Consider the following 13,468-nt stretch of genomic DNA (forward strand, 5'->3'; position numbering starts at 1 on the left):
GAAAAATTCAGTTTGTTGCTTTTAACAGAGATGGTGTGCTTTTTTTTGTTTGTTTGTTTTGGGGGAAGATTACCTCCTACATGCTCTAGTTTTTGAAGATAGCTGTATATCCCAGGGGGTTTTTGGTAGTAGTCCTCAACCATTGCTTCAAATGTGTGTACCTCCTTTAGTAATGAGAATCTTAGGGCTTCTCTGTTCTTTTGCCTGTTTACTAATGAACCTTTTCTCATAGCTTAAATTTGTCATGCTTCTCTAGGAGATATTTTTTCTGCCCAAATAGGGTGTGCATTATGGTGATAGAAGTGAGAAGTAAGCTCTGTAGAGCTTATTATATGCAGCCAGTTGCAAAGACAGTTGAGTATTTGTTGTGTAACTTTTTAGTGCTCAACTCCTGTGGTGAGATCTACAACCCTAAACAAGGTGACTCTGTTCTTCCTAGGTATGCATGCCAGATACTTGGCATCTTTAAGTGGTCTTCGAAGTAGCTCACACATTTTGGGGAAAGGGAGGAAAAGTGAAGTATTGGGAAAGAAGCTTCTGAAATCCATTTCCGTTTGCAGGGACTGTCTGTAAATCTTAGTCACTTAAATGAGACATTGATTTACATCCCTAAATTTCTTTAAGGATGACTAGCTCACTCTTTAGTTTAAAAACCTAAAAGCTAGAAGATACCTGTTTTCTGTAATTTATCCAGTGACTTTTTCTAAGCAGTCCTCAGGTCAAAATTTTGAATGCATAAGTCTTCTGTTCTGAGTGAGCTCACGCTTGTTGCCTAGTGTTTTCTGCATCCATTAACATAGCTTGGCAACTCAGCATCAGCAGGCAGATAAGCGGTTCTTCACTCCTCTAGGCTTCTGACCAGGACTAGTTAAGAAGGAGGAATCAAGGGTGATAGAAATTCTAATCTCTTGGGCAGAGAACACTTTGTATCTAGAGCTGGTTCTTCATAATCCATAGAATATTTACAGTAGGTATTAAAAAATATCTACTGTAACAGTAACATCAGAGTTGTCTGAGTGGCAGCTGTTGTGAATGCTGCTTATATAACTGGGATTGATACTGTCTTCCTGTTGACAATATTTACTGGATCCAGCCTCTTGGATGAATTAGATATTTAGATGCCTAATTCATTAATCCCAAGAAGATGCCGACGTTCTTGATCTCTGCCAAGGTAGCATTGCTTAAAGTTAATTTATTGGTGAAAACGGTGATGCCAGCAGGACCTCAAGCATCTGTTAGCTGGATTTCTTTATACATCAGTTTCTTGTACTTAATCTTCAGATGAACTGATGACTCTTGTGCTTGCATGCCCTCGAGTAAAGCGTTGTCTTTTCTATAGAGGTGATTGAGGTGAGGTGAGATAAGCAAAGTACTTTGTTTTAGTGTCTGGAAATTGATATTATCATTTTGAGGTAGACACTAAATTAAATATGACAGTGATTTGCAGCCCTAAATTCTTCTAAGGACATCCAGGTTTGGGTTGGGGGGTTTTGTTTGGTTGGTTTGCTTTTTTGTTGTTTTTTTTTAAAAAAAAACCCAAACAAACAAACAACACAAACTCACAACAGGGTCTCTTATATGTATTTTATCCCATCAACTAGGTGTCATTGTTTTATATATATAATCCAACTCAAGAGAATGTAAGGTGCTCAAAATGGGAAAGACAAGACAAGTCTTTGTCCTGTGAAATGGAAAGAAAATGTGAAATAAGTTTAGAATCAAAGACTTAGAGATGGTATTATTGTAACAGCAGAATTTCTAATATAGCATGCTGTGCGTTTGAAACTGAAGATTGAGAGGAAGTTACCTAGGTAGCAGTTTATCTCAGTAACGTACAAAGCCTTATAACAAAGTTAAAGGAAAATAATAATTAAAGATTTAGAGATAAATGATACAAAATGCAACATGAGTTTACCAGAGGTAAATTGTGGCAGAACAATGTAAGAGCATTCTTTGTAAAATAAACCGTGTTTACAGATGGGAGATTTGGTAGCTTTTATCTATCTAGTGTTCAATAAAGCATTTGTTATGGAGCCCGTACTAGAAAAATATTAATGAAACTGAAAAATATGTTATTTAATGCTTTAGTCTTTTGTAATTGGATAAGAAAGCAGCTAGAGAAGTAGCAGCAAGTTATGCTATGTACTGAGTTTTTACACTTGTCAGGGAGAGGAGGGGAAAGGTTTGTGTACGTCGGTCAATTGAAGGACATACTACTTAAGGGTATTCTTGTTTCTGCAGGTGTGCTGGGTCTGGTCCGAGTCTATTTTCCTTACTTGAGCGGTAACAGCCTTCCCTTGTGCAGTGAAGGAGATGGTGCCAGAGGTCTTGCTGATACGAAGAAGCAGTAAGGGAAGAGGGGAATAGGAAGGTGGCTGAAAGTGTATTTCTCCTTCACAGCAGTTTCTGTGGTCTCTCATCTGTCCTTCTCCTTGCTGAAGTGGCAGCAGCAGCTGACTTGGCTTAGTTTAGCCTGTGGACAGGAGCAAGGAGATGCACTAATTACTGCCTGTTTCACTAGGGAACTGGTACTGGCTTGGATAAAAGCCTATATGGAGCCAGAGGAACTGTGCTGATCAGTGAATCAGAGAGTGACTTTTAGGCAGCCATGGACAAATAAACCTAAGAAAGATATTTTCAATCTGTGAGTGGAAAAAATTGCACCTTTTGACTCCCAGTCTGACATACAAGCCACATGGTCAGCAAAGATGACTGGGAAGAGTTCATGTAGCACACTTCCTTGGACATCTTCCCTCCTATCTCTGCAAATTCAACAAAGTTGGACTGTTCTTACAAGTGTACCTGCTGTATCTAAGCCAGTAGGTTGCACGTTTGTTTCAGTGAATACCATGATATCTGCGTGGCATTTCTGGCTTTTCCAGCATCGTTCACCAAAGTGTTCTGGTTTTCAGAATATCTAGTAGACTGACTGCAGGTTATTTGTTTCTCCATCTCAATCCTCTGCGCAATGTGCAGGTGCTGTAACAATAATTCTTTCCCATATATTGAAATACCTTGTTTTATTTTTCTTTTTTTTTTTTTGCCTTTTCTGAACATTTTCTAAAAAAAAAAAAAAAGGGATAAATAAATTGTTCACCTCCTTTGCATTTTGGCTTGTTTTTTTTAAAAAATTTGGTGCATGCAGTCAAACATGTTGCAAATAAACCTTCCTTTATTGTATGTCACACTGTCAGAATGTTTTTCAGCTAAAACTGTGCAAAAAAGTACTGAAATACTGTGATATAAAAGGCAGCTTGCAGCCATGAAGCTAACTGATGGTCCTAGTAGAGAACATCAGGTTTAGAAGAGTTGAGAGAGGCAGGAACAAGATTATGAAGGGATAAGGGCAGAGCAAGGGATTGAGATGAGGCTCACAGAGCAAAGAATTGGAATAATAGGTATCAAATCCCAAGCCTTGTGAGTAGGAGAAACAGCGCAGCATAAACAGGAGGAGAGACAAGTGACAACCATCAAATTAACAAAGGAAGCAATATGACAGTAAGATAAGAAAAGGGGTATTAATGCTCTCTATGTAAAAGTGAAACTTTTTGATTGACATTGATGTATTAGGAGTGGAAGTCAGGTTGGACTAAATGGGCAAAGGGCAATGGTGATGTGAATTGAAAGGCAAAAATGCTGTTTTGTTTTAACACCTGACAGTTTGAGGATACCTGTAATAATAATTTGTCTTAGTCCTGTATTGCCAAATATGCCAGCTGCTTGGGTAAGAGAGCTGTTACTTGGCGTGAAAGCTGTAAACTAGTGGAACAGAAACTAAGATGCAGTTTTCATAGTTGCGGGGTGTAGTGAATCGTGCAGCTCCTGAAGGAATTCAACTCACAAGTTTTGGATAACTAACATGTTCTGATAAATGAATTCTAAACAAATAATTCGTAAATAAAGATTTTTATCATGGTTTCCTGGGGAAACAAATCTCTTAGGATTGCACTGTTTGTTTTTCTTGTCAATCTTTTCTTCTACTAGTAACTTTTGAAACTGATAGCCAGTTTAAAATCACTTGGAAAGAAGTAAGAGGTCAAAAATACCTTCCAGTAGGCTTTAAAATCAGTGGCTGGGTGGAGGAGAGACCAAATTGGTATGCTTGAGGCAAGCAGAACATTCACACGATATATTCATTTTGGCATCAGCCAGGCTGACAATCCATACATCCTTCCCAGCTACTGGCACAGCATTGCTCAACTCTTGCTCTGCATCCTGAGGAACATGGGAAAAGAGCAGAGACCGGGGTGTGGGAGGAGGGTTAGGGACGGATGATGCCGCTCCTGAACAGTGAACCAGGCTCCATTATTTTCTTGTTTCTGATCATATGTTTTTTACAATCTAATTTTCTGACTGCTTTTACCTGAGAATCCCTGAAGAGCATAGGTTTTATTTAATCTATACCATTAGTAAGCCCAAGGGATTAAAAGATTTCTGTTCCTTTTTTAATGTTTGATAGATTTAAGAGACGAAGATATGCTTTTATCTTTAATGAAATTGCATACTGTTTGAACTGTTAGCAGTTTGAACGTTTCAAATTTTAATTAGAAATATGTGAGCATTACTTTGAAACACCAAGTCTTAGTTCTTTTTGCTATTTACAGATTTATTGCTTATATGCTATAAATTTGTTCTGTATGCATTTAATGCATACAGTTTGTGAGCGTCATTGTAACCTTAATTCTTTGTTGTATCATTTTCTTAAAATATACTAAGAAATCCACCAAAATACAATACTCATTAATAAATCAGTTAGTAGCTGGGATTTTTCAGTGGCATCAATACCTGCATTTCAAATACCTGAATTACTGTCATTACAAAAATCACAGTTTACTTCCCTAAGTAGAGGCTAAGGCTTTAAATTTGAAGATCTCCTATTATCTAGTCCTACAAAATTCCAACTAGAAAGTGGTAACTCTTGCCAAACAAGAAAGGATGTAGAAATTTTGTGGAAGATCCTATTTGAGTTAGATCTCAGGTGCTAGCATCAATAACTAGCATTAATCATTGTTTCACTATCTGTCTAAAATATTATAAGCAAATAGAAGAGAGCTTAAAAAAGAACAATCATAATCATATTTGTGTGTAAATATATACATTTAGTGCATTATTTGAGAGAAGTAGCATTGAAAAACTCTAGATTGTCTAGTTCATTTGCTTGCCGAAGGCAAATTAGCAAGTATACTCAATGTTATACTCTGAAAATACAGAATATAAAATATGTATCTATTCTTAATTTATAAAAATAAATAAAAATGAGCGGAGACTTTAATTAAAAATGTGCTATTTTTTAGCATTGTTTACAACTCAAGTAATGATTTGAAACAGTTGTAGCCTTTTGGAACATGGGTGCTGTCAGTCCAGGTGTTGCGAACCTTGTTTCTGTCATTCAGTTTTAGTAGACAGCAGGGGAGATCTTTCAAAACTGTAAATGTCTAGATTCTTTTTAGGAAGAGGAGTCATTGTTTTGTTTGGAAGGGTGTATATTTCCAGTATATGGAAGTCTAATTTTAATTCATATATCCTCAAAGTACTTTGTAGGTCTGTGCATTACATTATCCTTTCGATCATTTTAATTGTTCTGAAACCTGTTTGTAGCTCACCTTCATTCACATTTCATTGTTACAGAATTTTTGGTGTATACATTTATGAATTATTTTAATCTCACAGATGTTCAAAGCTATATACATACTATTTATGAATTCTCTTTAATATGAGTATATTTTGTATCTGACTGCAGATTTGATTCTGAACATAAGACTTGTCTTTCTTATATTGTTTTCTTTTTATATTTGTTTTGAAATTACATGCTAAAGTGATATGATTAACAGCAAAGATTTATTAAAGTTTGATTGTTAAGACTCTGAATAGGAGATTGTCTCATATTGGGCAGATAATAACCAAGCTGATCAAACTCCTCGGGTGTAAGAGGCTGGTAAATAGGCATTGCATCAACTGACAGGGCAGTTTGACCATGTGATCAGACAGACAAGCAGTAACTGTACATGGGAAGCTGACCAATTAACAATTTTTACAGCAAAAGTTTTCAGTCCTCCTCACTGTCTGCTTACCTAGCCCAAAATTTTGTCAGTAATGATTTTATGGGAGACAGTCTTGAAAACCATGATGAAGTCAAGGTAAACTGTACTCACTGCTCTCCCCTTATCCACTCAGCTGATCATCTCACTGTAGAAGGCCACCAGGTTGATTAAGTATAGTTTCCCCTTAATGAATCCATGCTGACAGCTATTGGATCGCATTCCTGCCTTTCATGTCTTTGGATTTCCAGGAGGATTCATCCTATGCAAACTTGTAAATGGTGGGCAGGTATTTTTATTCACATATATATATATGCATGTGTGTATACACACGTGAGCTGGCTAGAGGAATAAACTAGACTGTTAATAAGACATGGTGGTCTGCTTTTGAGTGGTTCAGACATGGTAGTTATTCTTAGATATAGAAATTTGGGTCTGAGTATCCTTTTGTCAGTCAAAAATACTCATTTACAAAGAGATACTGAATATTAATGTTGTAGGGGTATATATTTATATTAAAATGTAAATTATAAGAATTATATTTAACGTGTATTACTTTTTTCTTTGAAAGAACTCCAATACTTTTGTATATACAAAAGGTAATTTATTCTAGTAGTGTTTTACAAAATAATAGCGTGTTTACTTTGTAGAACAGTATGTTTCAATACATAATAACTGCATTTCCATTTCAGGCAACAAAGAAAACAGTTTTCATTTTTTTTAATAGAAAAGACTGTGGCAAAAAAAAATAATTACTAATATAATTCTCGTGTAAGTTCACATCACTCCTCCTGTGTTTCAAGATAAATGCCTTGGTTGCAGCTTGTTAAACAACAATATGAAAGTGAATTGTTTGAATTTGAAAATATAGCATATCTTCTATAAGTTAGCATTTAATCAAGTGTGTTCCTGATTACTCCATTGACAGAAAACTCTAGTATAGCTCTTAGCTTGCTCATGTGTTTGAATTTCAAATAATTTGTTTATTCATTTGTCTACCTGTGACAAACAGAATTACTGTGTTTGCAGGGTAGTCACCCATTTTCTGTGATGGCAGATGGGCATGACAGCTAATGCTGAAAAGCTGCCTCCTGGGGAATTCACATTTTTGGAGGAATTTGTTCATATGACAATTTCCTGTAGTGCTAATCTTTTGAGAAAGGAAAGTTTCTAGGTAATGAATGTGGGTTTCTCATAGATCTCAGGTGTATGTAATTTAATAGCATATTAAATTCTCTAAAATTTTGAATTTTATTTTTTTTCCTTTAAAATTTTAGTATGTAAATGCTATTTCTATTTAAGGGAATTGTTTGAGGTAAAAAAAGACGGAGATGTGTTTTGAAAAATTGAACTTACTGTTATTTCTCTTTAGTTTCAGGCACTGCATGCTGTATCACACACACTGCTTTTGCTAGGAAGGAACAACATACTAAGAAATTCTTTAATATCTCTTCTACTGTCAGAAGTACGTCAGTTTGCTGAGCAGCTGTTGCAAGCTCACCAGGTACTGTCATCTTTTCTTTTGGATGAGGGCTGAAGAGTGGTGTTGGGGAGTATTTTATCTGTATCTATTTGCTTCATAAAATGTAATAAATCATTCTATGCAATATGCAGGTTTAAGAACCCAGAAAATGCTAGCACCTAACTTTAACAGCAAATTAAAAAAAAAAAAGAGATGGAAAGTAAAAGAAAATATACTTATAGACAAAAGTAAAATTAACACACTGTTTAATAAATAGACTGTATTAAGATTATGGTGTATAATTTGGAAAAGACTTGAAATAAATAGTTAAAACAATTATTGGAATGTGTAAATTGTTTGCTGTGCAGGCAATAAAACTTAGGTATCCAGTTGGACCCACAAAGAATTATGTCTATCTCTAGCTCATGTAAAACCAAAATTTCTAGTATGTTTGAATTATAATCTGAAAAAGCTTCAGAAAGGCCAGTTTTGAAAGAATTAGACAATGAGCTGTGTCTTATTTCAAGTCACTAGTAGCATAGCAGAGTTATTGATGGCAGCTAAAAGCAAACAGACTTTAAACAAATGTAAGGATAGGGAGGCATGTAATTAAGAAAAGTTTTGTTGTTTACATTTAAACAGGTTGTTTATTTTTACTATTATTAAATCTCACCTGTTTAACAGCATTAGTCATCCTTCCTTTCAGCAGAGTTTTTGCCAGTGGCAACACAGAACCCAGTGCTCCACACTGATGAAAATCTTACACTGAGCGTAGCACCTTCGCTAAGTTAGTTACTGCGGTACTACTTAACCTTGCCATACTGTAATTATTTTAAGTATTGTTTTTGTATTTGGTACATAAAATTTAGTTCTAAAAATGTCTAAAAGAAGTTTGACTCCCCTTTGGCTTAATTTTATGTTGGAAAGAATCATATATTTGATTTTAAGATCATAATAAGGGAGATTACAAAATTGTGTAACTTGGAGTTGAGAAAATGGAAGTAAGTTAGTATCCTATGATTTTTACTGTAAAAGATTATCTTTAACTACACAAGTGATTCTGATTTCTCTGGTGGCAAATTATTTTATTATTGGCATTGTAATTTGTTTATTTATGGGAACATAGTCGAAGATTTGATTCATATGTAAGTATAGAGCAGTTGGTAATTTAATCCCTGAACAATTCTTATACTGCAGCTGGTGTTATAAATTGCTTAAATGCCAGTCTCACTAGGGTGGCTTGATACCCCTAATTGTTGGTACAGCAGTTTTTCCTTTCTTTTTTACCTCTGAGAAAGCTACCACTCTGCTTGATTCCCCCCCCCCCACCACTGTCAAGAACCAGAAACCTTCAATTGTACTTCCTGGAGCAATTGCAGAAAGTTGTTTCTGGCACTGAAGGGAAGGTGCCTGTGCAGTGGGAGACAATTTCCAGGGGGGACAGAGACTTGTACTCATTTATTGAAAAGAAAAGAAAAAAAAATGTTTTGATCTTGTAAATTTATTCTATTTATTCATACTTGGTACATGTGGACTGAGATTCAGGACAATAAAGTGCATTTGTTACTTGACGTTTTTCAACTTTAGGACCAAATCCTTTTTCAGGTTAAGTCTTTGCTACCTGCAGCCCTCTATCCGTCACATTTTAGTTACCTTGCATTTGTGCTTGCTGCAAATCTTAGTCGTTTTCAGTCCACAATACAAATTTTCAGACTTTCTACTACCAAGAGCCTTGAAATGCCTCCCACCTTTACAAGTGAGGAAATTAATGTTTATTACTGTACAATGGGAAACATAGAAAGATTCTCTGACAAAAGACTTAATAAGGTTCCCTTTCACCTTTTTTTTTTTAAAAAAAACAGGCCTTTCTGTTCACGCAGAGAAATTATTTAATTCTCTCATATTCAAGAATTTAGAGCCATATTTACATAAGGAGAGTTCCCTGCTCTGCTTCTTCCCATTAAGTTGTCAGTCTGCCTTCTGCTATTGAAATGTGGTAGACCCTCTCTTTTTTTTTAAAAAAAAAAAAAAAACAAACAACAAACTGATATAGTAGTTTATTTATTTGTATTTTCCTCATCCAGCATTATAAGTGTTTCTTGAAAGATTAATGCATCTGGATCAACCAGCCAAAACCCATAGGAGTTTCATATAATCTTACAAAAGCTTATGGGACTTTCTTTTAAAACACTTTGCATTTAAGTGACCATCAGAAGACTAAGTGAGCTTCAAGCACTTAGGTAGAGACTCCAGTGACTAATTTTACAATAAAAAAAGTAGTCTTGAAATGTTCACGCCACAACACAGTGTTGAACTTTTTCTGGGAATAGCGCAAGGTTCAAAGTGGCTGAATTTGAAGCCGTAGCAGCTGTGTGTCTATCTGTAGCTAACACTTTGTAGGACTATGAGATTTTTAAAAGCTGCAGTTCATGTAGGGAAAGTGACTGAAGTTCTAGTTTGCTTAGCTTGCTGTAAAGTCAATGTTTTTAAAGTTTATGCATTCTTGATTTAGTCCAGATAGATGTACTGTTTTCTTTTACAGACTCTTACATGTTCTGTATGTGCTATTTTTTTTTCTCAAAATACTGCTTAACAAAAACTTATCTACTTATCACAATAGGACACTAAAGTCTAGTATCTCTGACAGCCTGATTTACAGACTTGCTTCTGGTTGTTTCTGACTTTATGCAGGCATGATTCTGCTTCTGGTAGGCTTGATTCTAGAAGGGATGAAAATATTTTTTTCTTGTTTTATAATCAAAACTAACAATATAATATCAGTTTGAAATACACCAAATGACAGCTTTACAAAAAAAATCATAAATACTTAAATTAGAATTTGCAGAAGGATAATACTTTATATAATCAAACTTCATTAGCTGACAAGTATCCTAATCCTGTTTTGTTACTTAAGCAAAACTGCTGTTAATTGCAAGGGCATTTCATGTCTTCCACTTAGGACAATCAAATTAGGGACTTAATTATGAATAGTTAGTTGTAATTGTTAGTTGTGATTAGAGGTGTGCCAATATCTGTTTCCTTTTTGTTTTGTTGTTTGTTTCTTTTTTTGTTCTTGTTGGCAGGTGGGAGAAATAAAGAAATCATCTGAGGGATGTATTCAGATTAGTTTGCAATTAACTTTTACACATCTGGAAAAACAGAAACTGAAGAAAATTAACTTATTCATCCAAGCAAATATGTATGTTTTATTTTTGAATATATATTTTTTTAAGTTGAAGATGTTTTCCAACACTGACTTGGATTTAAAATAAAATTCCTTTTAATTTTTCTAAATGAATCATCTAGATATTTCAACATTTTATTTTAACTTCCTCATTAACAGTTGAGCTAAGCTACAAATAGTTTGTGAAATGTTTGCATTCCAGAATATGCAACTTTATACTCAGTCATTTCTTCAATAGGAAGTGTGCTCAGCTCAGGTTATGTAGGTGTGTGGATATGTCCTTTGATAAATATTGAAAATTTTTTACTTTAAAATTCTGACTGATTTTAATGAGTTTGTGTCTGTGTCCTCTTGGGAAAAGCGTATCTGTTTACGACCCAGAGTTTTAAAGAGCTAGCTGTGCCGCTAGCTTTAAAAATTAAAAAAATAGGTTGACTGTAGGAGAGTGTATCTAATGAACTACATAGAAAGGTACAGCGACTACTCCGCATATTTTTGTATTATTTCCTAATTGGCCAAATCCATTAATCTTAGAATATGGCACATTAATGTGAAATATATGAATAATAGAATTTTGTTTAATATTTTGGACCAATATTCCCACATGTTAATGTAGAAAATAAAAGTAACTAAGGAGCATGTAAAACAGTGTAATTATCCTGATTTTTCACCCAGTTAAGATGAGTTTTATGGTAGTAAACTCTCAGGCAAGTTTAGTAGTTTGCTTTAATTCGTTTAAATATTTCATCATGTGCCTAAAGTGAAGCTTATACTTCAGCGCTTTGCTGACACCAGGACACTGACTTCTAGGCAAAAGCATATATTAATATAAACTCAATTGGATCCCTTAATTTTTGCTGATGTTGGATATGTACTTTTCATTTCTATCTGTAATGGGAACCTTTCATGCTTCATAAATACAGTTTATAGGAATACAGTTACTGAACCTTATCTTCCTGTGGAATAGAAATCTTCTGATCCACAAATGGATTCCTACAGCAGAGCAGATAAAATTTTAAGATACTCAGATTTCAGAATGATACTGTGGAAGATGGATTATTTTTCAAATGTTGAGCTCCTCACCATGATAGCAGATCTTCCTTTATAACCCTTTCAAAGTCAGAGGACCAGAAATGGAAAACACATACTGGTTCAGTGCCCATTTCTAACCCCTTAGTTGTTAATTACAAGAACTCTGAAAAGAAAATTAAAACCCAGAAAATAGATTTGAAAATAGAAAAAGACATGCTTTGAGGTTTTGGAAAGCTCTATTTTTCTGTGATTGCTGATACATATCTTGTCGAGCATTACATGTGTTTGTATAGAGGCATTTAAGTTGGGCCCCTGAGGAAGCTGACTTGGTGACTGGAGTGGCTGAAATTCCTTTGTGCTGCTCTTCAGGTGCTCTCCTTCTGACTTGTGATCCTTCTCCAGGCTCTGGCCATCTGTTGCTGACGCTGGCATCAAACTCGTAATGGGATGAATTGAGGTTCCCATCCCCTGGCAACTTTAGTTTAAAACCCTCTTCACCAGCTTGGCAAGCCTGTGGCCGAAGATGCTCTTTCCCTTCTCTGACGATGTACCCCATCAGCCCCTAGTAGACCAGATTTGTCAAAGCAAGTCCCGTGGTCTAAGGAACTGAACCTCTGGCTGTGGCACCATTCCTGTAATCATTTGCTGGTTCTTCAGATTCGACTGGCCCTTTTAAACCCTTTCCCTTTGATTGGGAGGATGAATGAAAAAAGTAGCTGCGCTCCAGAGTCCCTTACCACTGCTCCCAGCACTCTGTAATCCTTCTTGATAGTCTTCAGGTTGCTCCTGGCTGTATCACTGGTGCCCATGTGAAACAGCAACAGCAGATAATAGTCACTGGACTGTATGAGACTTGGTAGTCTCTTGGTGACACCCTGATAGGAGCCTGGTAAGCAGCACACCTCTCTAGAGAGTGTGTCAGGTTGGCAAATGAGTGCCTCCATACCTCTCAGAAGAGGGTTGTCTACTACTGTCACCCGTCACCTTCTCTTAGTTATGCTGGTTGTTATATGAGGTGCAGGTTGGGCTGCTTTGTTCAGCTCTAATGTCTCTTTCGATGTGCCTGGGCTGTCCTCCTCAGTCTGCAGAGCAGTAAAGCAATTCTGCAAGGGCACTTCAGGTTTCAAGGGAAGTCTCTTCTTCCTGCTTTTCCTTTCCATTGCAAGCTTCCATTGTTCTGCATCATTGGCTCCCTTCCCGTCTGTATGTGCTGGTGGAGGAGTTTTTGGCTGTTTGGCCGTGGGCTGTGGGTTCAGTGCAGACTACACTTGGAACCAGCTGTGTAACTCCTTCTCAGTCTTCCTGCTGTTATGCAGCCTCCTCACTGCCTCCTGCAGCTCAGCCACCTGCCACAGGAGCTCCTCCACCTGTGCACACCTTTTGCAGGCAGGGCTGCCACTTGTTGCTGCCCCAGGAGGAAGGTGCACTTCCTGCAGTCTGAGGTCTGCACTGTGGTCTCTCCCTTTAGGAGCTCTGTCTATGTGGAGGGCTAGATGGTGCAGGCCTCCCAGCTGGAGCTACAGCCTTTGCCCTCAGATAAGTGCCCACCGTTCAGCCTTGAGGGTCAGGTAGGATGAGTGCTCTTGACCTGTGCAGGTGGTCGCAGAACAGTGCCTGGCTGCGGGGTTATGTGTACTTCAAGTCTCTTCTACTTCTAGGCTAGTGGAATGCCCCTCCTTCGAAGAGGTGCCCTCCCTGTGTGCCCTTCCACATGAACTGCCACGCAAACTGCCACACCACGCCCTTGCTGGC

The 13,468-nt window shown here is 36.7% G+C and overlaps 1 protein-coding gene across 1 annotated transcript in view; it reads left to right on the forward strand.

Annotated features, from left to right (window-relative positions):
- The window catches only part of MEI4 (meiotic double-stranded break formation protein 4), a 75,154-nt gene that overhangs the window by 21,105 nt on the left and 40,581 nt on the right, over window positions 1-13,468 (forward strand). Inside the window, exon 4 of the mRNA XM_086744587.1 lies at window positions 7,411-7,542. Coding sequence (XP_086600713.1) covers window positions 7,411-7,542 — 132 coding nt within the window. The remainder of the gene's footprint in view (window positions 1-7,410; window positions 7,543-13,468) is intronic.

Source organism: Chlamydotis macqueenii, chromosome 3, assembly GCF_036417535.1.
Source record: "Chlamydotis macqueenii isolate bChlMac1 chromosome 3, bChlMac1.mat, whole genome shotgun sequence".
Lineage (NCBI taxonomy): Eukaryota > Metazoa > Chordata > Aves > Otidiformes > Otididae > Chlamydotis > Chlamydotis macqueenii.